The 26,370-nt window shown below is 40.8% G+C and overlaps 1 protein-coding gene across 1 annotated transcript in view; it reads left to right on the top strand.

The window, feature by feature from the left end:
• BMERB1 (bMERB domain containing 1) overlaps positions 1–26,370 on the top strand; it is a 46,707-nt gene that overhangs the window by 2,810 nt on the left and 17,527 nt on the right. The window contains exon 2 of the mRNA XM_058849334.1: positions 19,798–19,921. Within this exon, the coding sequence (XP_058705317.1) occupies positions 19,798–19,921 (124 nt within the window). The remainder of the gene's footprint in view (positions 1–19,797; positions 19,922–26,370) is intronic.

Below are 26,370 nucleotides of genomic sequence, written 5' to 3' on the forward strand. Positions count from 1 at the left end.
AACAAGTCCCTGAAGCCTTTCTCTTCGCATACAGGAGAGAATTTCCAAGGACTAGAGAACACTAGAAATGGTGGTTTACTATGTACAGGGCAACTCACCTGTTTTCTAGTGCATGTAAAAGACAAGCTTATGAATTGTCAGGCTTGTATAATAGTAACAACATGGTTACAGCCTTTCCAGTAAATGATTTTTACAACACAGTCCTGGGGAGCCTGCTCTGAAGCAGAGCACTCGAGCACTTTGGTCAGTCCTTATTACTGAGTGCACAGCTTCATTTAGAATCATCTGTCTTGCCATTGGCGGAGGCTCATAATGCCCTGATTAAATAACTGCACACACACCAGGCAAAGAGCCACAGAGAAACAAAGCAGTTTTTCACTGTCCTTTTGGATACTGCACTTCTCAGATACATTTCTGCTGAGCTTTTCTGTCCTCTTGCAGTTTGTATGAGGGCTGGAGCTAAATGCAAAATTCACCATGAATCCTCCAGCTTGAGTCAGCGTAAGGAAGCAGAAATGCCAGAAAACTGCAAAGGTTATGTTTTGATGCAATTTAGTGCACCATGGAACTTGTTTATTATTTTCATTTGAAAGGTAACTCAGCACTGGGGGTGACCTGCCACACTCCGGTATTGCAGAGATCCACCTTTTTAGCTGTTCTGGAATATGAAGTGGAGAAAAGGGGAAAGGGGCCCTGTTACAGCTCAGTACTAAAGAAGCTGGAGATTCCCATCATGAGATTCAGTAGTAGCATGAAGCTTTCACAGGTAGCTTTGCTTGCTCTCCCTTCTTGCTGTGAGTGTTGTAGCACAGGTTCTGTCCAGGCAAGGACCTGTGAGAGCGCTCCAGAACAGCACCAGTGGGGTGAATCTAGTTCTGAAATCACTCTTATTCTCTAATTTGTTCCAAAAGCAGAAAGATAGAACAGGTCCCAGGTTCACTGAGATCCTGGGCTGACACATGTGAAAACTTATTTCACCATATTCACTTTGACTTCAAAATCTTTCTAAGCTTGTTAGCCAGAAAGACTCTTGTTTGGATTTACAGAAAGACTCATTTGTATTTACATGCTCTGCTGCTGAGCACTGAAATCACGGGCTATTTAATAATTTGTTTCTTGCATCTGATAGTTAAATATTCAAACAAATATCTTTGGACCTTCCTTCATAATACCCATCCCCCATATTGCACAGACACCCACAAACCCATGTTGGTGTTTTGCATAAAAACTTCCTGTTACTTCAACACCTCCCCAGTCAGTCAGGGATGCAGCATGACCCTGCCTATCATATTCTCATAACGCTGTTCCCCAAGCCCATCATGTTTCCGCTCCAATTTTAAAAAGGAAAAAAAAACAAAACCCCAAGAAAGAAAAATAAAATTTCAGAGGCATAAAAATAACTTATATGACCTAACCACAACTGCTGTTCCTTCACAGTCATGCCCTTGTCTTACTGTAAATTCCCCATAACTGATAATTGTATCTATTACAGGCAACAAAAGACATAAAACAAATTAGACTTATTCAGACTATCTTAAATAGGTGGGAAGGAGGCTAACTGAAGGATATATACAGTTATGCTTCTTTTTATAGAAACAGCAAGAATGCTGAAAGCCTGAACATGGGCTTCAAACAGAGAATGTAATTAATATTCTTTCCATGTTTCCATTTAAAAAAACACAAACCCAGAACTGTGTAAAATTTTTGAAAAGAAAGTGACCAAAAAATTGAAAGTGACAATAAAACATTTATAGTGAACCTTAGACCCTTTTAGAAAATATCAGACAAAATATTGTCATCAATAAAGACAACTGATTCTAAGGATGCTGCCAGTTCTGGATTTTTACCTTGCTCATTATTTTAAATATTAACATATTTGTATGGTACTTCAAGAGGAAAAGCAGCCGAATCTGATCTGTGGAACCAAGACAGAACTCCCACACTGAAAATCAGAAAGGGTTTTCTAGAAAGGATTGAGGTTGTTTTCTATAGAACAGTTGCAAAACTCACCTGCTTTGATGGCAATCAGATGGCTCTAAAAATTCCCCTACACAGCTTTGTGTTTTTCTAAGTCAATGGTGATTTTGGCTGGCAGTGTGCACCTAAAATGTACCATTTAATAACCTCCACCAGGTCATTGCTGCATCCCCTGTAGCTCATGAAGGAAGGCTGTAACTTGGGTTTTCATTTACTTCACAAAGAGCCCAGAGAATGACTGACAGAGCGAGACTAATCCAGTTTATACTATTATACACATTGCCTCATTTTTCTAATTCCCCCTCCCACAGCTGGTTGCTCCAGGCAGCTACTGAGACAAAGAAGGAAAAGGGAGAACTGGAAATACTTTAGTGCCTCAGAGTGCATTCCTACTAAAATATTTGTCAACAGTGGGGGGAACTGTGACTTAAAGCAGCTTTTTCCAGGTGATATTTCATGTGACTGTCTCAGGGCCACAGAACAGAAATATACCAGTTAATGGGCCACCCTTACTCCCATAGTCTCCCTACCATATTTCATGAGTTTTGCCCTTCCTTCACTTTTTTTGTCTGGCTATGTGTGTCCAGGGTTACTCAACAAAAATGTGCAGCTTATTTACTGCCTAACTTGTCCCAAGTGTCCAGAAGGACAACCAAAATCCATCCCGATCTAATCAAAGACAAAGGGGCTGAGAGGAGCAAAGAAAGGCTGAGGGAGCTGGGGCTGTTCAGCCTCAAGAGGAGATGGCTGAGAGGGAACCTCACCAATGTCTGTCAGTGTGAGCGGGGAGGGCTCAGAGCAGGGACCGGGCTCTGCTCCCTGGGGCCCAGCAATGGCACAGGAGGAACGGGCAGGAACTGATGCCCAGGAAGCTCCACCTGAACACGAGGAAGAACTTCTTCCCTGTGAGTGACCGAGCACTGGGACAGATTGTCCAGAGATGCTGTGGAGTCTCCCTGGCTGGAGATATTCCAGAACTGTCTGGACACAGTCCTGTGCTGTGCGCTCTGGAATGACCCTGCCTGAGTGGGGAAGTGGCATCAGATGAGCCCCGTGGTCCCATCCAACCTGACCCAGTCTGTGGTGCTGTGTAATTCTGGATAGGGGCTATTTTGCAAAAACATGTTTGTTATTATGGGTCAAGATCTTCCTGCTGCACATCTACTCACATGTGTCAGCAAAGACATTTCTCTCACCTGAGACACTCATAAATCTGAGGGTTAATGACTTCCAAAACTCTGTGCCCAACTGTGTGTGCCAAGCAGGAAATGAACACTTAACATATAATGCAGTGTTTATAGGCAAACCAGTGTCAACAATAATTGCTGAAAAAGTCATAGATTAACATAAAATGTCATATTTGGGACTGTTGCTCATGAATTTTCTCATTTCCTTTAAACATATTTTAGAGAAAAAAATGCATTAAATTTGGAAAGTAGGACACTTTGAACTACACAAATCATCCTTGCTGTTGGTAGCCTGTGGGATTATGGACTCATTCTGTGTAATTTTTTTACTTTGTTTGATAACTGATGTCTTAGTTGCATGGCACCTTTTCATCAGAGAAACCACTTGTGAGAATGTATGTATGTCTGCCTCAAGGGTGCGTTATAAAGCAGGAATAAAACCTTAACATTTGGGATTGGGTGTGCACTGCAAAGTACTCTGTATCATGTGTGAGGTTTCTAGAGTTTTCTGGTAGTTACTGAGTACAAGAAAGTTTAGAACTCAGCACTCTTTAATCCTTATTCCCAGAGGGCTTTTCTTCTGTAGCCAAATATGTTCCATTTTCATAGAAATCTTACTTAGTAAAATGGATCCGGGGACAATAAATAATACTAATTTATTTCCATGAAACATGTTCTGCTGTCTGCCTACTTAATTGCACAGTATAAATGGATTCAAAACTCAGAGATGAAAAATGTATGCTTGGAGTGCAAACTATGAGAAATCAGAAGGAGCACCCTTGGATAAATTATGTAAGTTGCCCTTCAGGATCAGCAATGAAACATGAATTATCAACATTTTGTCAGCTCATAAAAGGCAAAATATCTGAGGAAATAACTTTAAGAGGGTTTGTCACTGAATGAGGATGAGTGATTTCCAGTGACACAAGCTGTTCATTGCAAAAGCCTAATGATTGCAAACACTACCAAAAGAGGTAATTTGTTATTGTAAGAATATCCGCAGTGTTTACGGATCTTTTTATTGCCCTGAATCCTTCCACCAGCCAGACCTTCATTGGTTAGGGTTTTTAGTAGATTTTTTTACACACACATTTGGATTTTCTCATATACTGGTAAAATTAGAACAAAAGAGCTCACTATAAAGTGATTTGATGGTTTTGTTCATCTTTTGGAGAAAACAACTCAAACCACGAAAGGAATCAACAGTCAGTTCTACCACTTATATCCTTTCAGCCCAGGAGGCCAAAGTGAATTTTAGAATAATGGTGCTGAAGCCAAAAGAGCAAGACAGTGACCTGACTTCCCTGGGCAAGGATGGAGGAGCCTGATTGACACTTTCTTGGTTGCAAACACAGAACACACTCCTGACTCCTTTGACATGAATGGAAATTTCCTCACTGATTTCAGTAAAAGCAAAGCTGGACCAGACTCTGTGCCTTCATCTCCTGGAGCCCTGTTCACCTCAATTCTCTTCAGGAAACTCTGGGGAGGGAAGCTGGGGGCTGTGTCACTCCCATGAGGACTCTCCTGGGAATCTGTGTCAGGCTGCCCCATGGGTTTGCTCTCTGCCCTCACTTGTCCCCGGGCCTGCCCTGTGGCAAGCAGGGATGAGGATCTGCTCCCTGCAGAGCCATTTGCAGGGTAATGGCACTTCAATCTCCCTGTCTCTGAGCAGTGAATCATTAGGAAATACATTGCAGCTCCTACGGCGAGCAGCTCCTCAAGTTATCCTTTTTCACACAAGAGAAAGTCACAGAAATTCAGTTATGCATTTGTGTCCCCACCTTCCTTATCCAATCTGTAGTTTCTCTCCTCTCATCCTCTCCCATGGATTCCCAAAGAGCTTCCTCTGGGCGCTGTGCCTGGGAGGGGATTGAAGTTCCTGCAGTTTGGCAGGTTCTGAGGCACACATTTTCCTTCAGGCTGATAGTTGTCTGTGGCATAGACAGTGTGTGGGATGTGATAGTGAAGGGCAAGCCATGGTGTTTTGAAAGCCAGTAAAATCAAGATCCATTTGTCTCTGCCTTGGCAAGGGGTGAAACATCCTGCGATTATGAAATTTCTTTCTTTCTCGTATGCAAAGAGAAGGTGACAGCCAGCCATCGATTTGTCTCAGATATAGATAAGACTCTGCTTGAATTGCCTTCATTTCTTCACCTCTGAGACCTCAGTCAGCTCAAACTCGTAGCTGCCCAGTGCCATTTGTGAGGAAGAAAATATTAGTGTGTTTAAAGAAAAGTGAATCAAAAGTCAGTATGCAAAAGCAATTTACTCGGTAAAAACAGGGCTTGCTAGAGAATGACTCCACATCCACAGATGAAAGGCAAGTACAAAACATTTTTTTGCCAGCTGTCATCATTTGTGTGAGTTGAAGAGTCCTGTGCTGTTTCACCTCTGAATTCACTGAGAAAGAACCAAGTGGTTTTGACTCTTCTGGCTCTGGCTGTTTGATCTTTAAGAAAGGACACAGCTTTTGCCTGTTTCTCCCTGCAGATATTGTGTGCTTCATACACTGGAGAACAAGATCCCTGTATGATTCTCTGCTGCCTGACCTCTCACTCTGCTGTCTCACTGTACACATTGTATGCCCATGGCCTTAAGAATAGCAACATTCATCCCCCTAGGAAATTACTTGTCCCCTCAAATGAGAAACACTTTTGTTCCTTGGCTTCTGAGGAGCATTTTCTCAATATTTATTTACTTGCTGGAGTGGGAATCTGTTACGTGAACCAGTTTCTTTACTGTCTGAAGCAGTTCTCTATACCAGAATCAGTTTTGGTCTTTACTGGATTGGACTCATATGTCTATAATAATTACCCAGTGGTTTTAAAGTTACCTAAATTACCTAGCAGCTGCTGGTAAGATATTTAGATCCCTGTTAGAAAACTTTGTTATTAGAGAATCACATTGCAGAGAGGGGAGAGACAGAGAAACAAGCTCTCTGGAATGCAGTCAGATAATTTCATAGGAGAATGGCCTGAAAAGATGAAATCTTGAAATGTCAGTGGCCATTTTACTATTATTTCACTTGCACATATGCTGCTCTTTATCAACTGATGCACATATATTTATTCCTAAAGAGGTTTTACAAGACTCTTGGAGAGTGAACATTATGTTGATTTTGTGTTTTGGAATTAAAAAAAAACCAACTGAAGATAGAAAAAGTCTTAAAAAAATACCAAACTAAATAAGTTTTCAATCCCTGAACATTAGCTGTAGCTGGCAGTGTTACAGCATTTGAACCATAAATACTGGAGCTTTTTGTTAGTATTACAGGATCAGAATCTGACTCTGGTGAGGAATAAAATGGAAATCCACAGGCTGTTTCCTTTGACCACTAAGCAAAATGACAGAAGTAAATGAACAAGTAATGCGTTACTTAATACTGCTTTTTAAATCTCCATGACATAAAATGAAGTGATGTAGCATGAACTGATTTCCTTGGAGTGTGCTTTAAACTTGGTCTTACTGCAGATGGGAATGTGCAATGATTTCAGTGGGAGCTCCACACAAGGGAAGGTGCCTACCACAGCCAGGAGCTGTTCCAGTTCCTATTTACAGCCTCCTGCTAGTGCTCAGCCTCATGCAGGGCTGGGCTGGGCACAGAAACCCCTTCCAGAGCCTTCCTGACTCCTGGCAGCTTTCCTGAGCCAGACTAAAATAGCTCCTTACAGATAAAGCTCTAACCCAGTGCCACTGAATAGAACTGACAATGAGGGCTTCTGGGTTGACCTTCAAATGCAATTTTCCCTCATTTTTTGTGTCATTCTTTGGATCCATTTTTTCATAGAAAGAGCTGTCAGATCACATCCACTGTGCAAACTTCCCCACCAGGCTGCACACAGCTGTATGTTCTCCTCATTCTCTGAAGGACAAACTTCTGTTTAAAGTGCACAAGGCTGTATTTTCACTTCATAGCATCATGGGAAAAGGTGAAAGGAGTATGGAAATCCAATAGCAACTGCATTGTCAGCATCATGGTTTATTTAAATGTCAAGCAAGTTTCTGTCTCACGCAGGTTTACTGTTGAAAAATAAAATATTATTATGAGTACTTGGTCTGTTCCTCTGTCCAGCACGCCCCCCACCTGTGTGAAAGCATTAATGAGCAGATACCAAGAGCTGGATACTTTGGGACTTGCAACTCCTGACTCTTTTGCATTCTCTTTAAATAATTGGAGAGCTACTAGGAAGGCTAGTGCCTGTTCTCACAGATCAGACCTCTAGGAAGAGGTAACTAATGCAGTTTGATTTCTGGATGTTTTTTTCTCTGCCTCTGAGGCACGGGAGGTCACTGGAGCGAGGACAAATGACTGCTGCTTGTGGTGTGAGAAGCACTGAGGTACCTGGAGGCAGCCAGTGACCACTGTGGTCCTTTATTTCTTTGTTGATGAAGTGAAAGAAGTGTTCAAGAGGGATGTAACAGTGGTACTAGGACAATGATTTGGGGAGGAGGAGAATATTAAAGCCTATCTCAAGGTTTACATGTTATGAAACTATTTCCATATACTCCCTGATCAGGATGGGTGCCAGCTCTTGTACTGGCTCCAGCAGCATTTTCCACTGTGTTCAATCTTGTCTGATACACAGGCACAGTGTGCTAGAATGAATGAGCTTAATTCATCCCTCCCCTTGATTTCTCCTGTTTTTATTGCAGCTTTCTGCCTCATCTCCTATGTTCATTGAAAGAAAAAAATACAGCTATGACTCAAAGCACAGCTCTCCCGCTCCAGGGTTTGTGCATGCAAAGCTGCAGGGATCTGAGGGCTGGACAGACCACACCTAATGCATAAAAAGCACTCTCAGCTTGTGTGGTCCAAGCCGTGTCTGTTCAGCAGAGATATCCTGCAAGGGAGCTGAAATTTTGGGATAATTCCCTACCAGAAAAAAAAGAGCATGTACGAGAGCTCTTCCAGCATCAGTCTTAGCCAGGCAAAGCATTTTGTCAAGCATCTTCCTAGTTTGATTTTGTTGCAGTCATTTCAAGGATGTGAGTTTTTTCCTCAGTAGTTGCGGAGAAATTTTATGGAGTTTGCCTTTTATGTTGATTAGTCTGGATGTAAAATATCTTTGTAGAAATATTCTTGTAGTGGAGAAAATCATAGCACTTAATTTTATTGTTTTGAAATTATGTGGTTAGCCACAACGGAGTAAATCTGATGTAACTATTTTCATGCTGGGAAGGTGTTACATCACTGTGTTGCAAGCAAGAAAAATATGTCTCTTGTGAGTCCTCCACATATATAGGTATTTACAGCAAAGAAAATATTGTCCATGTGGCACATTTGCATTCACACTGTATGAGGGAGAAGAGACATTTCTTAGAAGTCAATAATCTGTGTGTTTATAAGGAGGTCACCCATTGCCCTTTGCAGTGGAGTAAAACATACAAGGAGCAGGAAACAGGATCCTATCTCATGGAATATCCTTTTAATATTTTTGCCAGCTTTCCTCTTTCTGGAGTGGTAGAAAGACAAAATATCCAAGCTAGAAGCCATTTTCTGTCTGCTAGAAAAACTGTGGAATGTCCTCCCCTAATGACAGTGGGGAGTTTTTTGTGTGTTGTCCAAGAAGGCTGGAGAGCAGTGACATTTTTGTGGGTTAACCCAGGACATTGGCAGATGCTGGTTAGGATAAATGGGTGTTTGCTGGTGAGTCAAATAAAGAAACAGGCAGCATGGGAGATGGCTGTTTTGAGATGTGTATCTTTCCTAATGAATCAATATTGCAAATGAACTGAAAAATGTGCAAACAGATGCAAATAAAACAGTATGAACTGTTTATAGCAGTACTTGAGCATTGCTTTATACCCCAGTCTGCACCAACACAAATTAGGCCAAAGATAATCAATTCAGATAAAGGTTTGTAAAAATGAGATTCATCACTAAAGGCTTACTTAATCCAGAAGGTCATTAAATCTGCATAATGAGTTCTGAGGAAATAATTAAATGGAGCTTATATTTTCCTTTTTACAAATATTTTCCCATTAAACATAAGAATTAGTACACAGAGCTTAAAACTGAAAACAAAAGGTAAATTCATTATTTAATCCTGTAGAATTTACTGTATGAACAGTGGTCTGAGACAGGTTATAGCGAGTGTGTTTTGTCTATTCATTCTATCTGATAATACTTCCTGAACAGATCCAATATTATTTTCTTTGCTGGTTGCAACTTTTCATATAGCAACAAGGGAGATAAGCACCTAATGAAATAGGAAAATCTCATTGTAAAGCTAGAGAATCAAATAGGAAAGATTACCTAAGGGGGAAAGAGGAAGGGAAAAGGAAGTAATTTAGCTTAATTCGTTTTAAAAAACCAACAGATTTCATGCTGGTGGCATCCCAATATTTCACAGAAAGACAAATTTGTTTCTAGGCTCTCTTCTTAGGCTTATATTTAATTCATAAATAGGGAATTTCAACTTAAGAAACACAGGATTCTGAACTGTTGGATTTGTGGTAGCTAATTCTTGGTGAAGTGTATGTTCAGCATATGTCAGAAATTTTGATCTCATGCTTTGTAATGTGGAGGTGCACTGAGATGAAATTCTTGGCTCGGATGAAAATAATTTCCTTTTTCTAACACCTTCCTCATTAGGAAGGTGACTTGCTATAGAGGAGACCTCCAATTTTGCACCAGTATTTGTATTGATTTTTGCAAAACAGAGTGAGTTCATATATGAGGTATGAGGTCACATATTGCCTTGGTACCGAGAATTTCTGTGGGAAGCATTTTAAATGGAACACATTCCAGATTGGTTATGTGATTAAGAAAATCTTCTCTGTGATACGTGATATATGAAACAGCATCATGAGAAATCAGCTGATTTGTCTCACATGCAGAGATTTATTTGTTCTTTTATCATTGTATAGGGACAGAGAGAAGGTGAAAAAGCAGAACAGAACATCAAGGGAAGTTTCTGGTTTTAGTCCTGCTGGGATAATGGGGGCACCCTTCCATCTGGTTAGGTCAGTAGGAGAATCCCTGGTGAAGTACACAGTGCTACACCTCCTAGAAAGAGGTGGGAAAGTGCCACTCTTATTTCTCTTACAGCAAGACAAATTAGGTTGCCTAGCTCCAGACTGACCTGTAATGTGGTCTGAGGGAAATTGCTTTCATGCCTCACCTAAAGTCACCAGCCAAATGTGTGAAAATTCCTGTAGTCAGAGCATCTGGCAACAAGGAACGTGGTACTGGAACCCAAACTAGAGTTTGTTTAAAATTGGAAATAACAGTAGGAAGTCTGGAAAATGTTCTTGCACAATTCAATTATAGTACTTTGTGAAGTCTGTCATAATTCTCTGCAGACCGAATTATGTGGACAGCTTTTCTCTAAATCCCACTCAAACCCACTTAATCCTTCTTTATGCACAACAGAAATGGCTGGATGAGACACCACAGGCTATTTTGCAAATGGACTGCAGTTGTCTTGACGAGAGTTTGTGGCTCAGTTCAGGCACTGAGAGCTGGGCTCTGAATTGGTGGCACCAATTGTGACAATGCCCTTCCAGTGTGCTGGAATTGCTCTGAGTCATTTCTGTATGTGAGCAAATCCTTTTTGCACTCTGTCAGGATTTCTGAGGCACCAGTAAAGACACACTGTGCTGCTCCATGTTTATGTCTAATGTGTGATAGGAACTATACTGAGATGATCTTGAGCTGGCTACTGAGCAGTCACTTGCAGGCCAGCTTGCATCTCAAGGCATCAGCTGTTGTGACCTTATCACAGCCACATAAGGGAAAAAAAGTTAAATCTGCCAAATTTAGAATCTGGATATTTGAAAGCTGCCTCAACTCAGAGATGAAGCTGATATTAAACCAGAGGATTTGGTTTCAGCTGAGTGGAGAATTGTGTGTGAATCCATGAATAATGTGTCTGGGGATTTTTAATTCAATAGGACTTGAGTTTAAAAAGGTTTTTATAGAGATATTAATTCCAGCTCCCTTTGCTGTTTTCATGGTTATGTTTTCCTCATTTTTATGCATTTGCCCTCTAACCAGCTGAAGAGATGTGTGCAACCTTGTTACCACTGAATGAATGGAAATTGGCTGGGGCATGCAAATTGCCCAGACAGAGTCTTGAAATTGACTTCAAAGTAGCAAGGTTGAGCCCGGTAATTGGAGTGTCAAAGACCCCAAGGGTTTTCAAGATCCAACCTGTGTCATTAGGTAATTTATCTCAGTGGACATCCTTCTACATATCCTGAATTTATTTACATCAAGAGCACTTCCTACAAATTTCTATCACAGTAATAAAATCTGTATTTATGACAATATTATGGCATAATCAAATCAGGCCTTGGGCTTTTATTCATTGTTTATGCAAAAATTTTAATAGAAAGCTGCTTTTATCTTTTAAAGGAAACTTTAGTTCAATATTAAGTTCTGACTTGGTTATTTATTGCTGTGAGTACTGAAATACTGTTTCCTGGTCTGTAAATGTGGTTTTGTATTAGCTCTTAAACTACTGCGAGAGAGGGTACTACTGAGGAAAAGTCCTCCCAGAGTATCCAGAGTATTGTGAGTCACAAATCAAAGATATAAAAATAGAGAAAACTAGGAGAACTCCCACTAGTAGAAAACACCACCACGGAAATCATACTGATGATACTGCTACAAACCAGCACCAAATCAAACACAGCTTGACAGCTAGAACTGATTCTAGGTACAGATTATTAAGTAGCAAACTGTCCCACTGTAGTGAGTCAGTTTCTTGCACACACAAGTACCTTAGATCCAGAGGGAAGAACATAAAAGCAGAGATGGAGCACTCTGCTGAAGGGATAGTTTAATTTGACAGGATGGATCCTTATGACTTCCTGCATGGAGAAAGAGTCTGCAATCTTTGTAAGGGCAGTGTCTGACTGCAGAGGACACTGGACCTCAAACAGCTAAATCCTACCTTAATGAGTAAAGCCTCAGATAATGGTCAAATTAATCTTCTCTGCTTCCTGGGTCTGCCCTGCTGTGCCTGCAGATACACAATACCTGAGCTAGCTCACAGGACCTGTCTCCATCACCACAAGCAGATGAGTACCACAGGGCTGACAGCATCAGAAGTCAGGAGAGTGCTGAAATCTGAAAGCTTAAGCTCAAGGTAGAACAAATGGAATTTATAATCCAAATATTGGATAGCAGTATAGATTTTGAGGTTCATTAAGTCTGAATATCACATTAGGACCTATGCATGATGTTAAATTTCTGCAAGAACTCCAGCCTGGTGGTGATTCACACGATCCTTATTGTCAAGGCCAGATGAACAACTATTGCCAGATGAAGTGGCTTTTTTCAGGATATCATTACAACCAAGATGAAGCTTTCAATGCTCAGAGCAGTTTCTTGAGACTAGAAACATCTAGTCTAGAGACATCTTTTTCCTGGGGGAAGTGGAAGATTAAAGGGTTGCATAATTATCCACTTAGGAAACTGAAACTGTCATAAACTGACAAAAAACAAAGCCAAGAATAATTACTGCTTATAAATTTTACAGGATAACAAACAAGACTTTAATTGATGCTTTTTTTTAAGAGGCAAGATCTTTATAGATCTTATCATTATGGATTTGTGCCTTTATATATATTTAAATAGGGAGCAAGGGCAGAAAATTGTCCCTAAATTAGAAAGTTGGAACCATCATTTAAATGTAAAAGTTCTAGTTAGCAAAGTACTGAAGACCATCATTAATTAGCAATCACTTTTACCACTGACTGTCTCTTTCTGCTTGGGGATATGTAGTTCAGTGGGAAAACTCAAAGCAGGATCTGTTTCAGGTTCAGTTTTTAACCAGCTGTATTCAGTGCAATGCAACTTGTTCTACAGAGGTACAGCATGAAAGATGAAAAGCAGCTGAGAATCTTTATTTGGGCAGTGAGCAACTGCAGGCACTTCCATCAGGTGTGACAGGAATCATTGTGTGCAGTTCTTTGAGTAGAATACCACAGGAACCAAAAGGACTTTCAGAGTTAGAGGAAGGAGTTAACATTCAATGCTGTGAATATGGCATTTGTATTTCAAGAGAAATCTCAGTAAGACCAAGTGTACAAAAGGCTGAAATGGGAAGAATAGACTGCTGCCAACAGGCTTTCTTGCAAAGGTAAATAATAAAATATAAAAGGTCAAAGCTTGGAGATAAGAACAAGAACATACAGGATAAGCAACTGAAAGAATCTTTTTATAACCAGAGGCTCTTAGATATGGAACAGACAGGGCAGTGATGATGGAAGTGCAGTGGGCAATTGCACACAGAGCTTTTTATATTCTCTGCTCACCTACTTTTAAAATGGGGTCATATGGTAAAGTGTGAGTGAAATATTTTTGAAGTAGAAACTTATGTTTGAAGATGTGTAGACTGTAAATCTATGATAGTTAAAAAATAAAGAAGTATTTGTGACCTGGACAAAATAAATCCCAATGTTAAAATTGTGCTATTATACCCAGACTACAGCTGACTGATGGACAAAGCCATCACCAGTCACAGCAGATAAATTAATAGTTCTTGGGGAGGAAATGATATAGCAAACAGGATTATCTGTGGTGGGTTTTGAATGAGCAGAGGTGAATGAACAGAGAAAAAAATTAATCATATGTCTACAGACATGAAATTCTGATCTCTTGCCTGAGGAGCTGCAGAATGGACCAGATGCAAGGGACTGCATAAGTCCAGCAGTTTGTCCCAGAACTTAAATGGTATTTACACAGCACAGAGCTGAAGTGGCCAGTGCTTTGTGCTTCAGGTTTGCTGGAAGCACAGATGTGCCACAATTCCCCACCAATCAGATAAATCTCCTGCTTCTTTTTCTCCTTCTCCAAATGACAGCTGAGAAGCAGGGATATTTGATGACCATGACACTCCCAGAGATCCTGGTGTTTAATCAGCTTTCAGGAGGCATCTCTGGATCCTTCCTGCCAAAGAGGATCCCTAGAGCTGCTGGCTTTCACAGCTGCCTGTTGCAAAGCCAAGCTGTAAGGGGATTCTGCCAGCCCAGAGATTTATGCTGAGACATGGAGCATGTGAAAAAAACACCTTTGGGATTTCTGGGTGCCCTGCTGTCTGGCAAAGATATTTGAAGCTTTGATGCCTGGTTTAAGCCAATATCTCAGGGCTCTAAAGTTAACCCCTGAACATCTGGGAGCTGCATTGCAGTTGAAACCTCTGATTATTTTTGGAATTGAACATTTCCAGAAGTACAAGGCTGTTCTGGATCCACATGCACTTGAAATGAAACAAGGGTCTTTGCACAGAGGGATTCTTTTTGACTTTATAGTAAATGTACTGAGTCCAATGTGTTATCTCCCAGATACTCTGAATGCCACTTCTCTGGCATTTTCCAGCAGACATTTTTGTTGGAAAGTTTTGGCTGCTACTGCTTGCAGGGACAAAGCACATCTGCCACTTGTGTCAGCCCAAAGTGCAGTGCATGGCTCTACATGCTAGAGATCCCAAAATTTAAACGTGTTTCTCCATTCATGGAGAAGTAGCAATAAGGATTCAAAAATTACAACAGGCACAATAAGAAGAAAAAAAAAATCAGCTTCCTGCTATAAGCAAAATTCAGCTGTGTTATTGACAGCAGTGGAAGCAAAGTGATTCTGAGATCTTTTGCACATCTGACTGTGACTGAAGTAGCACATTAGCTTTTTGCTCCTCCAGTAATAGCCTCTGCACACTCCTATTCTTAATCTCTAATCTTTAGACATTAATTTTCCACAGTGTTAAACTCACCAGGTGTCTGTGCTGCTGCTGCCTCAGTGTAGCTTGGTCACCAAGGCCTGATGCAACCAGCAGCACCATCCCAACTTTTACTGAATTTGGTGCCATCACCAGCCTGTTCTTGGTGCAAGAGATGAAACAGGAGAAAAAATTGACAAGCAGAGAGGAGAGATTGCCTCGAGGGAAAAGAGATGACAGCATTTCTGAAAGAACCCCTGAAATGGACTGTGAGCTGTATTCTGCAGCAGGATGAGGACATTCCTGGGATGTTTCCCAAAGCCAGACTGCTGCCTGTGTCCAAACCAAGTGAGCCAGGCAGTGAAAGCAGCAGGAGTGTGGGATGTGCTCACTGCCTCAACAAGCAGCTCACTGCCACACTGCTACTGACCCTTTTTCCCCTTTCCCCCAGTCTACCCTTTTAAAATTGCACAAGACTGCAGCCTCTCAGGCAGTCCAGGAACAAAACACATTGCAGCTGTTTGTATTGTATTTATATGGTAATTCTATCATAAAGCACTGAATAAATACCGTGCCACACACATGCCAAATTTAGTAATTGCTAGGATTCACAGTAATAGAATGCTGCAGCAGGCTAGATTAGAAATAAGCAATTAAATGTAGTTTTTACTAGACAGGTTAGTTATTGACCACTGCATCTTGCACCAAAAGGATTAAATCAAACAGAAAAAAAATCAGCTCTGAGGCCACAACAAAAGGTATAGTAAAATGCCTGGCTGCAAAGCTACCCATTCATGCCTCTGGGTGACATGCTAGTGACAAACTACAGGAATAATCTGATTCTTTTCACATGAACATATTTTTATATGGAATAGTTTGAACTATAACCAAATAGTTTTTCTGCATTATGCTACTATTTCAATTCCCACCAAGCCTGCTGGTTTTAAGTGGAACTAGCTGATTCTCTCTTCATCTGTTTCTGACCTGTGCCTCCTGCTTACTTCTGCTTTGTCTCATCAACTAATAGTGGTCTTGAGAATCTTGATTTTGATATGTGAAGTAGCATTATGAGGTTTTTTTGCTGCAATTTGCTCTATTAGCACTTAATATACTTCAGCAAAAAAGGATTAGCTCAAAAATTTCACTGAATTCTTTAAAAAAGTCCCAAAAGTGCTGACCCAGATTTGTAACAAAACTTATCCATTAACATTTCCTTAACAAGGATTATATTATTATTATTAGACAATTTAAGGGAGTGGAAGTAGGTCTCAGATTGCTCAGTCTAAGTCCAGTCTAGAACAATGGCTTAAAATAATTTTTTAACTGGAGCACCACAATGTGCTGAGTGTGCTGAAGAGCAGCTCTGCTGCTGAGTGGTGTCCACATAGAGAAGCCATGCAGCTGCTCTGTGCCACCAGCCTTTAAAGAGCTCTCAGCAGTCGTGGATTGAACAAACAGAGTCTCATTTGGGATGGCTCACCCATGTCAAAGATGAAAAAGAGAAGTGGGAGAGAGCTGGGCCATTGCCCTTACCCTGTGCTGGAGCTCACCTCTTGCTGAATGACTGAGATGGCTCTTGAAGGCTGAGTGGGTTTCCAGCAGCAACACAGCCATGAATGAGGACAGGATGAATTATCCTGGCAGGCCCCTGGCCCAGCAGAGCCTACACTTGCTGTGTATCCCTGTGCTGTTCTGCCTCCAGGCTGCAGGTCTGCCAGTGCCTGAGGGTTCCTGGAGCTCATGGAGCTCAGCCTGCTGCTGCTGGCCTTCCTTCTTGGGCCCCTTTGGGCACTGCTACCCCTCACCTTCTCCGTGCCTCTGGTGTTTCCAGTGCTAACAGCAACCCCAAAGGACAGTGAAATGGCTGCAGAGCACAGGGAGCCTGTCCTATCTGTGTGACCCCAGTGACAGCAGCAGGATCTTTGCTGAGAATTAATTCCAGCATCCCTTACCAATCGGTCTGAAGCTATTGGCACCAGGTGTAAGGCATTCTCCCATTTCTCATTGTGTCAATTCACGCTTCTTTTAAAGTTTTCTCTGGGCTTATTGACTTAATAGGCAATTTGTTTTGTTTTTTTTTTTTACTTTTAAACACAGCTGGCTACTGTTCTATTTCTGGCTGGCACACTGAGGATGAAGCGTGATCATTAAGTTAATACCCAGTTTACCTATGCCAGTCTGCATTTAAATTGAAGCAAAATTATGCACAAATAACTTCAGGTTTACCTCTTCAGTCCCTCTCACTATATGTAATAGCTTGATAATTTTATTTCCCTATAGTAATTATTTTCATGCTAATATCTTTTTGTGCATACAGTAATATCATTTTACTTGTTTCTTTGACACTGGAAATTATCCTGGAGATTGCAGAACAGACAAAATAGTTTCACCCTGTCACTGGCTGTGACTAATCTCAGTGTTGTCTCCATTTCTGCTTTATGAATTTTGTCTCATTACCAGAAAAAAAAGCTCAATATGTGCAAAAAATATAGTTGCATACCTGCTTTAAACAGAATGAAACGTTCATTATTTATTTTTTGAAAGTATAAGAGACTTCTGCATGAAGCTGCTCTGAATCATGTCTGAAAGCACTGGAGCTGTCATTGCTCACTGGGACAGAGCTTTACTTAAAGGCTCAATAATGTTAACATAAACTTCCCCAGTGGTTCACATCCTGGGAGCTCAAACCACTTTTTGAAAATAATTAATTATCCTTCAACACAGCTGCTGCCAGGTAGGCCAGTTATCCACAATGCTTGCAGAGGAGCTGGGACCCAGAGAGGCTGGTGGCTTGTGAGCATCTCAGTGCTGAGGTGGGAATCCTGACCTGAACTCACACCTGTGCTCTGTTCCATTGCTCCAGCCACACCTCTGAGCTTGCAAACAAGCTGTGAGCTAATATCTAATGCTTTCTGTATTTATTTCTCTCCATTTTCAAACTTCTGCTGCCTTGCTTGCAGTTTTGATTCTTTTGGAAACACTGCATGATTTTGGATTGCTTTCAAAAATATTTTCTCTGGTTCAAGCACGCGTTGAGTGGGATGTGAAGGAGAATCTCTGACTGTTCTGCAAGGGGTCAGAGTAGATTTCTGCCTGTCACACTAATTCCTGTGCTGGTTTAAGCACATCACTGGGCCATAAGGCTTGTTTGTTCCTGAATTGTTGAAATCCCAGGATGGAGGCTGACCCTGCACCAGGGCACTTACAGCTGGAACTGGAGAGTGCAAGTAAATTACTTTTTTTTTTTTTTTTTTCTGTTTTCTGAGCTCTTGAGAACTGATTTTATTGTATGTACGTATGTGTAATTTGTTTATGGCTTATATCCCTATTTTCCAGTATTATTTGCTTTAATTCATGTTACCATCAGAATAACTTCCCATCTCCTGCTTATATTTCTGGCAAGCAGTGAAAATGAGAGGTGGGCCTGAGAGAACATCATGATATTTTGGCTACACATCAACTAAATATACTCCAACAAGCATGATGATTTCTAATAGGGAAATCCATCTTGTACAGGAAGCATTTGTGTGTTCAGACACACAGCACAGTCTTACTTTACGGACCAGTTTTGCAATTTGAGTTTAAAAGGAACTACTGAAACATGGCTGCTCACTCATGACAGACATTTCAAAATCTGTCTCATTTTTTTTTCTCAAGATTTGTTATCTTGAAAAAAAACGTGATTTTTTAATATTTGTTCCTCCACTTTCTTCATGAAGAAATGAAGTCAAAACTAGCAGGTAATAGTCGCAAGATAACTTAAAAAAAAATATTTTATCTATTTTTAAATACAAGGGAAATATATTTTATTTATATAGTACAGAATGTTTTTCCTTTGCTTCCATTTTGGGAGAACTGTGAACTAAGCTCATACAGGGCTGTTTGTTGAGATTTTGTAGTTTCATTCCTACTCTAAGTTTTTGTCAGAAGTTCTCAGCTGTGCTTAGTCTGGCATGAGGGACTTCAGAATTTGTCTCCTCTTAATTAATTGAACAGCTTATTTTCTGCTTTTTGTCTGCTGTTTTCTACATAATTATGCTGAGTACATTTTGACCTCTCTATTTTCCCCTTTTCAAATCAACAGAGCTGAAACAAGCCTTCTTGAAAGAATATCTCTCTGTTTGAGTACAAAAATATGCAGCCAACTTATTTTTTAGTGTCTAAATTCTTGTTTAGCATGGAGGCCGGGTATGATGAACCCTTGGAATGGGGTTTTCCAGAGGCCAAGCAGCTCCTTTTCCAAACCCATCTTATATAAATTGGTTGCTTTACGTTCAGGGAACACAGTCCATAGCCCTGTTTTTCTCTGGGTTACAGAGGTAATCCATCAATTATGGAGAAATAATCACAGAAGCACCCTGGCCTTACCAGCTGCCAGGTTATTACTGCAAAGTGCTTTTTGACTCCTCAACCAATTTCAGTGCCCTTGTGAGAGACACTCAGCCCCTTGCAGGGTGAGGTCCTGGATCATTCCTGATCACATCCTTGGCTGCTCTTGATGGGGCTGGGCTTTAGGTCCGAGGGTGGAGCAGCATGGAGAGGTAGAAGGGTTAAAGGTGGGAAACATTCATGGTTTTATGTTGCCTGCACCAAGGTAGGGCTCTTCAGAGCTGTGAGCAATTGCCCTGAGAGGGTTTTGTAGCAGTCAGTTTGTGGTGATATCAGTTAAGGAATGGTGGCTGTAGCTGTGGACAGGGTTGGGATTCCTCAGAGGAATGATGCAGCCTGACTAACGAAATGCTTGTCACTTTGACTTAGGGAGTATTTCACTTCTAAACGGTTACATTGCAAGTAATAAGCAAAACAATAGAGAAACCAGTCAGCACAGCATTCAACTAGAATATGTTTTACTGCTTGAATTAATTACTCCGTAGTTAGGTAGCTCTGTGATTTAATTTACATTCCTGAAGAACACCATTAAGGCAGTCTGACTGGCTTAATTCATTTGCTTTGCTTCCACACAGATCAACTTGACATCATTTCAATGGCTGAAACAACAATGATGCCTGAGGAAATTGAGCTGGAGATGGCAAAGATCCAGAGACTTCGGGAAGTCTTAGTCAGAAGAGAATCAGAACTCAGGTTTATGTAAGTATCAATCCTTCTGGGAAAACACTATGCAAAATTAATCAAAATAGGAAAGAATGGTATTTAGAAGACTTTTATCTGCTTGACATTTTAAAAGGGAGAAAGATAAAGAGCATCCCAGTTAGGTGAGCACTTACAAAATGCCTTTGGGAAATTATTTTTGTAGTTGCAAAGGAAATTACCTTTTTTTTTTATTCAGCACCTTTTTTTTATTCAGCATGATTTGCAGAATGCATAAAACAGATCTCTTACTTACAAAAGGAAACTTTAGCAAAGTATGTGTCTATGGAGCATCTTTTCCTACCTGTTTTCAGTCCTTAGTGGCAAGGATATCTGTCTGAACAAAATATCAACAGGTAAGGGATTTGAAGCTTCCACAGTCTAACCTAAATCAGACTTTATTCCTACTTCATGTCACAAGAGAGCACATTGTGTTCTGCACTAATAGCAGCCAAGATTTGACATTTGTTAAATGGAAGCCATTAAGTTATGAACACAAAACACTTTCTGATATATCAAATTAAATAGCAATACTCCAAGAGGGATTTTCAAAATTGCCACAAAGGTCAGGCATAGGAGCCTCACTGAAGGTTCATGAATATTAATCCAGGAAGGAAATAGGGTTAATATTCCTAAATCATCAAATTTAGAAGATCAGAACTTATTAATAAGAAGTGTATTATTTTGAAGTGTCCTCAGTCTGTGAGTATCTGAGGTCAGGAACAAATGCCTTTACTGACAGGCCAAGAACTTCAGTAGCTCTAAAACCTGCTGAACTCAAACCCATGGCATTAATGAAGCTTCAGTAGCCTGAAAAAACCCACTGGCTTTCTGCTCATGTTAAAGTACAGGGGACTGGTACTTTGACCCTTACACTGGAGGATACTTTTACTGCCCTGACGTGCACTGCCAGCAGCTGGGAGCCTCACCCCTCTGCAAACAGCACAGACATCTCTCTTTGAGTATTATCCCAGAAGAATTCTGCCCAGAATCTCTGCTTAGACACCTTTGGAATAAAGACTGGTAACAGTGGCACTGACCTTTAGTAATGCCATAGTGGTACAAACAAAGTGAACAGGAAAGGTTTTGTCACTCCTGCTCCTGGTAGTCAAGTGACTACTTGGTTATTGGTTTGTACATAAATTTAATCTGGGATTCGAAGCCTCATCATTGAACGCTGCACTTCTCTTGACATTTTCTATATCAAGCAAAGCACTGAAATAAACTGCTCCTGTGAATGAGAGCAATTGTTCTGTTTGTTCTGGTATCCAGTCTGTTCTTTTCATTTCCCCATGCTCACACTCTTTACTCTGTATTGCCTGGCAGGTGTTTGAGTAAGGGATTTAACACAGGAGAGCTTGCTGATTGAAAAGGGAATAGAACTGACGTTCACACTGTGCAACTGCTCTCCTCCTGGGTTAGATCTCATCCTCACACACTGCCTAGAGCTGCCCAGGAGCACTCCCAGCCTCTCCCTGGCACAGGCAGGAGAGCTGTGCTGAGCATCAGTCTCTGTGGCCCAGGGGCTGGCAGAGCAGGCAGTGACAGGAACCACTGCAGAGGTGGCCCCAGTTCTTGTCTTTTCTGTCATGGAGAGCCACAGTCACAGACCCTCTCATTCCTTCAGCTGCAGCAGAGCAAGGTGACCACTTTTCTAGGGGTATTCACACAGCTTTCTAGCCCAGCTGCTCACTGCCATGTGGCAGAATATTCTGACTCTGCTCATTAATCCTTGAGGCAGTTAAATTCAGTTTGTTAACGCCACTGAACGAAATGGCCAGAGAGAAGCATGTTGCTGGTGATACCCAGGTAATGCAGCAGCACCTCTTCTTTACTGCCTCCCATGCTGGATAGTTTACACTGACAGAAGGGCTTGGCTACATTTGTCTTCAATGAAAAACATCTTTTAATGACAAATGTATTTTAACAACCTGTTGCTGAGATTAACAGCTCAAGTCATGGTTACCTCAGTGGTGTAAGTTTTGTATCTGTTTCACTAAGCGAATTACATAAACTCGAATTCGTAGACATATTGTGGAAGACTTTATATGTAGCCATATATATATATATATTTTAAATTTGATTTCTGAAATAATGAATTGCCAGCATCCAAAGACCAGAAGTCTGTATGTAGGTCATGAATTTTAGTAACTGATTTCTTCTGACAGGACTAGATTCCCCTGGGAATGACCTATACAGCCAACCACATGAAGCTGAGGCTCCTCAGACAGGTTTAAGGCAGACTCAGCTTTGAACAGTGCTAACAAGCAGCCCTGCACCTACACTCAGACCACAGAGTGCCAGAGCAGCTTTAATGAGAACCACATCCCTTTAGTTCTTGCATCTGCTTTAGCTTTGCCTTTAATTATAGCAAAAAGATAAAACATACACATAGTATTAGAGAAACTGTGTGGTGTGTTTGCATTCTCTTCTTTGCCTTTCATGCTGTTAGCAACAGAATAGAAATTCTCTTCGGTTAAATTGGGTTTTTTTATAGTTCTTATGAAAGCATGAACATGATGAAATGATTCTGTATCACTTGCACATCCAGCCACAGCTCACATTTCCAGCTACATTTTTTAAAGTAATGGTTCATTCTTCTTGCTGTCTGTCTGACTGATCTTTTTATTCACATGTAGCCAGATCCTAAAGCAGGAGAAGTTCACTGTAGCTGTGCTTGAAGAAAGCCCTGCTCTGGAGCTGTTCTCAGTGTGTCCCCAGCCCTCAGGGTGCCTGTGGCTCCCTCCTACCATGGGCACACATGGCCTGTCAGCTCTGCTTGCACACACAGCAGGTGCCACAGCTCTTCCCTGCGTTTAAAAATATGCTCAAGAATAAGAAAACAAAACACTGCAAGCTAGACCTGCTGCTGATGGAAACAGGAGCAAGCTCTTCCTCTGACAGGCTTAATCCATTGAAGGAATATGCTCTAAAGCTGCTTATTGAATTTACTGTTTTCCTTGAAGAAGATGCAAATGTGGTAGCCATGAAATAAGGACATTAGGCAAAGAACTGCTCTAGCTTAGTATATCATCCAGTAAAAAAACCCCAACAAACCCACCTGGAAAAGAGCCCTAGCAAGGTCTAGATCTTCAGTGGACATGCAGTTGGTTTGCATTTTTCCCACTTCTGTCTGTGACCAAGGAAAAGCTGTTCCTGCTGCCACATGAGATGATCAGTAAGGCAGTGCTGTGTCTGGCAGTTCCTCAGCTGTGGTTTGTAAAGCACAAACTCTGCATGAGACAGTCCTTGGCATAGCAGAATCACAGAACAGTTGGAGTTGGAAGGGACCCACTGACTGCTGGACATGTACTACTACCCATCAAAATTATTTTGAAATTCAGAAGATCTCTTTTAAGAACGTGTTGCAATTTCACTGCCTCTCTACACCAGGCCCACAAATGATGTGCTGTCCCCGGTCCCACACAGCAGCACATACTGGTTTTTAGTGACAGACCAAGGATTCACTCTCAGACAAGCACAGATATTTCTGTAGTCTGCCTATCACTATATTAAAAAAAAACTTCCCCAAAACAGAGAAAAAACCATCTGTGAGAACAGTGGAAACAGGTTTTACCCTGTTTAAAAATGAAACAGCAACATTTTTTAAGCGAAGACCATAAATATCTGTACAGTTTCAAAACATATGATTTTTCATTCTTTTGTACTACTTTTCAGTCCTTTGTACACTCTTTTTCCTCTGCCTCACAGAGAGAAGTGGAAATCCCTTACTAGTACACTAAACATAATGTAAGACCTCATTTCAGTAATTAAAAACTAAAGCACTTAAAGATGAAGTGTTGTCACACAAAGATACATTTAAACAGTGTGACTTTCTGGAACTCTGAAGTGAAGCAAAAATACACACTATAGAAACTCTGACATCTCTGGTTTTCAAATTTGTAATAATTTTTATTGCAAAACACAGCTTTTTAAATTCTGCTGTGTGAAACTCAATAAAAATAGATGTGTGACATCTTATTCTTGGCCTGCCCCCTGAATTTTTTTTGCTTTGAAAAGCAAGGAAAGCAGATGAACTCTTTTATCCATTTACTATATACTACAGTGAAATAATTCATCCTGTAGTGTATACTTTATAAGAGGCCATTTTCCTGATCATCCTTGTTTTTCTTTTTATCAATACAAAGAAACAAAGAAAGCAAAATGAGCTGAAGCAATGGACTAACAGGTCATGATGTTCCCCAAGCCATTGTGCCTTGCAAGTCAGGTATTAGCCTTTGTAAATGTGTCCTTTGCTTTGCTCCTCATTTTTGTTTTCTCCTTAAAAAAAAAGGAGGGCAGCTGAAATCAGCTGTACTCTTCATACCCAGGAAATCCACATCACTTCTGGCTGAATACCTGCTCTCTATGAAGAATCACCTGAGGTTTATAAGGAGACAGTTTTCAGATTATAAAATCAAGACTTCCTCAATTAGGTAATGCCACAGTTTATACTGCACAATCATATTTTATCTCAGGCAAAGTCACAGCAGGGCAGACACACTGTGATTTGGTCTGTAATTCTATTATCGAATCCTATTTTTGTCTCAAGACCCTGCCTTGTTCAGTGCCCAGGATGGACCTCCTCAGGATCTGTCCAGGTTGTGCAGAAACTGTTAGTTTGTAGCGTCTCTCTTTCAATGATGCTGATACTATGAGATTTCATAAAATTATGCCAAGAGTTGTTGTGCCCGTCTCCAGTCAGCCCAGGAAATGAAAATATAGCTTGAAGCCATCATATGCTATCTCCAGCTCTTGGTTTGTTTTTAGAATAGCTGGGAACTCAGCATATATTGATATGAAGGAGACAATATGTACAGAAAAGCATCAGTTTATAGCCTGCCAGCATTCCCCCTCCTTCGCTTCTCAGGCTTCTCTCAGCTCCTTTCTTAAAACGTTCTGCATAAAGAGTTTTGGGTCAAAGTGTAAATGTTCAATCTGTCTGTGCTGTTGAGGAAAGCAAACACACCACTTCAGAACATGCACACTCTCTCTTCCTTTCTGATTCTCCCGTCCCACTTCCTTTTTTTTTTCTTTCCTGGCGAGATAACAGACCCAGAGGCTGAGGGAGCTGCTCGGGCAGCATCCTCTTTGTCACACATTTAATGTGTTGCTGCTGTGGATGTGTTTGGCTTCAGAGGCAGTTTAGGATCGCTGGGGGCATGGAAATCTACTGTGCTGAAAGACATGGTTGTAAAAAGGGATGATGCATGTGTTAGCTCAGTTTATCTGTCAGGGAGAGGCAGCAAACCCTCAGACCTCTATGTGATACAGAGCAGATCAAAACTGAACTTCAAAATCATTTGTAGCGCAAAATTAATGCATTTTAGAATGCATTAGCATGTTGGGACCCAGTAAATATTATTAGTAAAGGTGAGATCATCTCACCAATGGTAACTGCCTGTTCCTGTGGAAAGGCATGGAATTCTTATAAAGCAGCATCCACTGTCATCATGAAACACAGACTGTGGGAACTCTGCCAGTGCCTGATACTGCTGGCTTTCCAGATGGAAAGCAAAGCTTGAAGCCAGCTTTATTGGATGACCTTGAGCTAAAACTGTGGAAGTTGCTTCCACCTGTGATAGCTGTCTTGAGATGGTTATTTCTGCCATGTGGGTGATACTGAATGGCAGTTTTTTTAATGTGTAGGGAATAAAATATATTAAACATAAAGACCTATTAGGTTGCTTTAGTCAATTACTGAAAACATTTTACTCATTAAACATTTTTTTAATATGTAAAAATGCTGTAAATACAATGGTGTATTTCCTTAATGTCTGTGTGGTTATTGCATCACTAAACTAATTCTGTGAAGAGGCCAAATTCACCTCCACACCGACTCTGAATTAAAATTGGTTGTTGTCTTTGTACACTCTCACTACACATTAGTAGATGACTCCCTCTTCTCCAGAGTGCTCATAACATCTACATCACCCAAATTCTCCACAGTTCTGTTCAGGATTTTAGACCACTTTACACTATTATGTTTGCTTACTTGAAATCCCAGTCCTTTTATGCAGAAAAGTTTGCTGCAACTTGACTTCGCATTCCCACAGCTTCACTAGCTGTCCAGAGTACATAATTCATCCCTAGTTAGGTGGTTTTTTTCTTGCTTCAAATCAGGCTTAATTTTTCTTTACTTGCCTTTTTAACCTTTATCCTTCTCCCAGTTTGCAAAACCCATAAATCTCTGTTGTCCTGCTGTGATATTGATGTATCCACTGCTGGGAGTAGTTAGAGATGGGATAGTCAGTAATGATCATTCTGGAGGGTGTTGGGAATAATGGTAGAATCTCAAATTTAGGGCAAATCCGTGAAGAAAAATGTGAAGTCCATATTCATTCTAAGAACAGCAGGACATCCACAGAGGTCAGATAGGAGTCTCACCTTTGTGTCATTTGCAGTATGGTAATACATACCAGCACACTGATATTTACACTTTCTGCATT

Source organism: Poecile atricapillus, chromosome 14, assembly GCF_030490865.1.
Source record: "Poecile atricapillus isolate bPoeAtr1 chromosome 14, bPoeAtr1.hap1, whole genome shotgun sequence".
Taxonomy (NCBI): Eukaryota; Metazoa; Chordata; class Aves; order Passeriformes; family Paridae; genus Poecile; species Poecile atricapillus.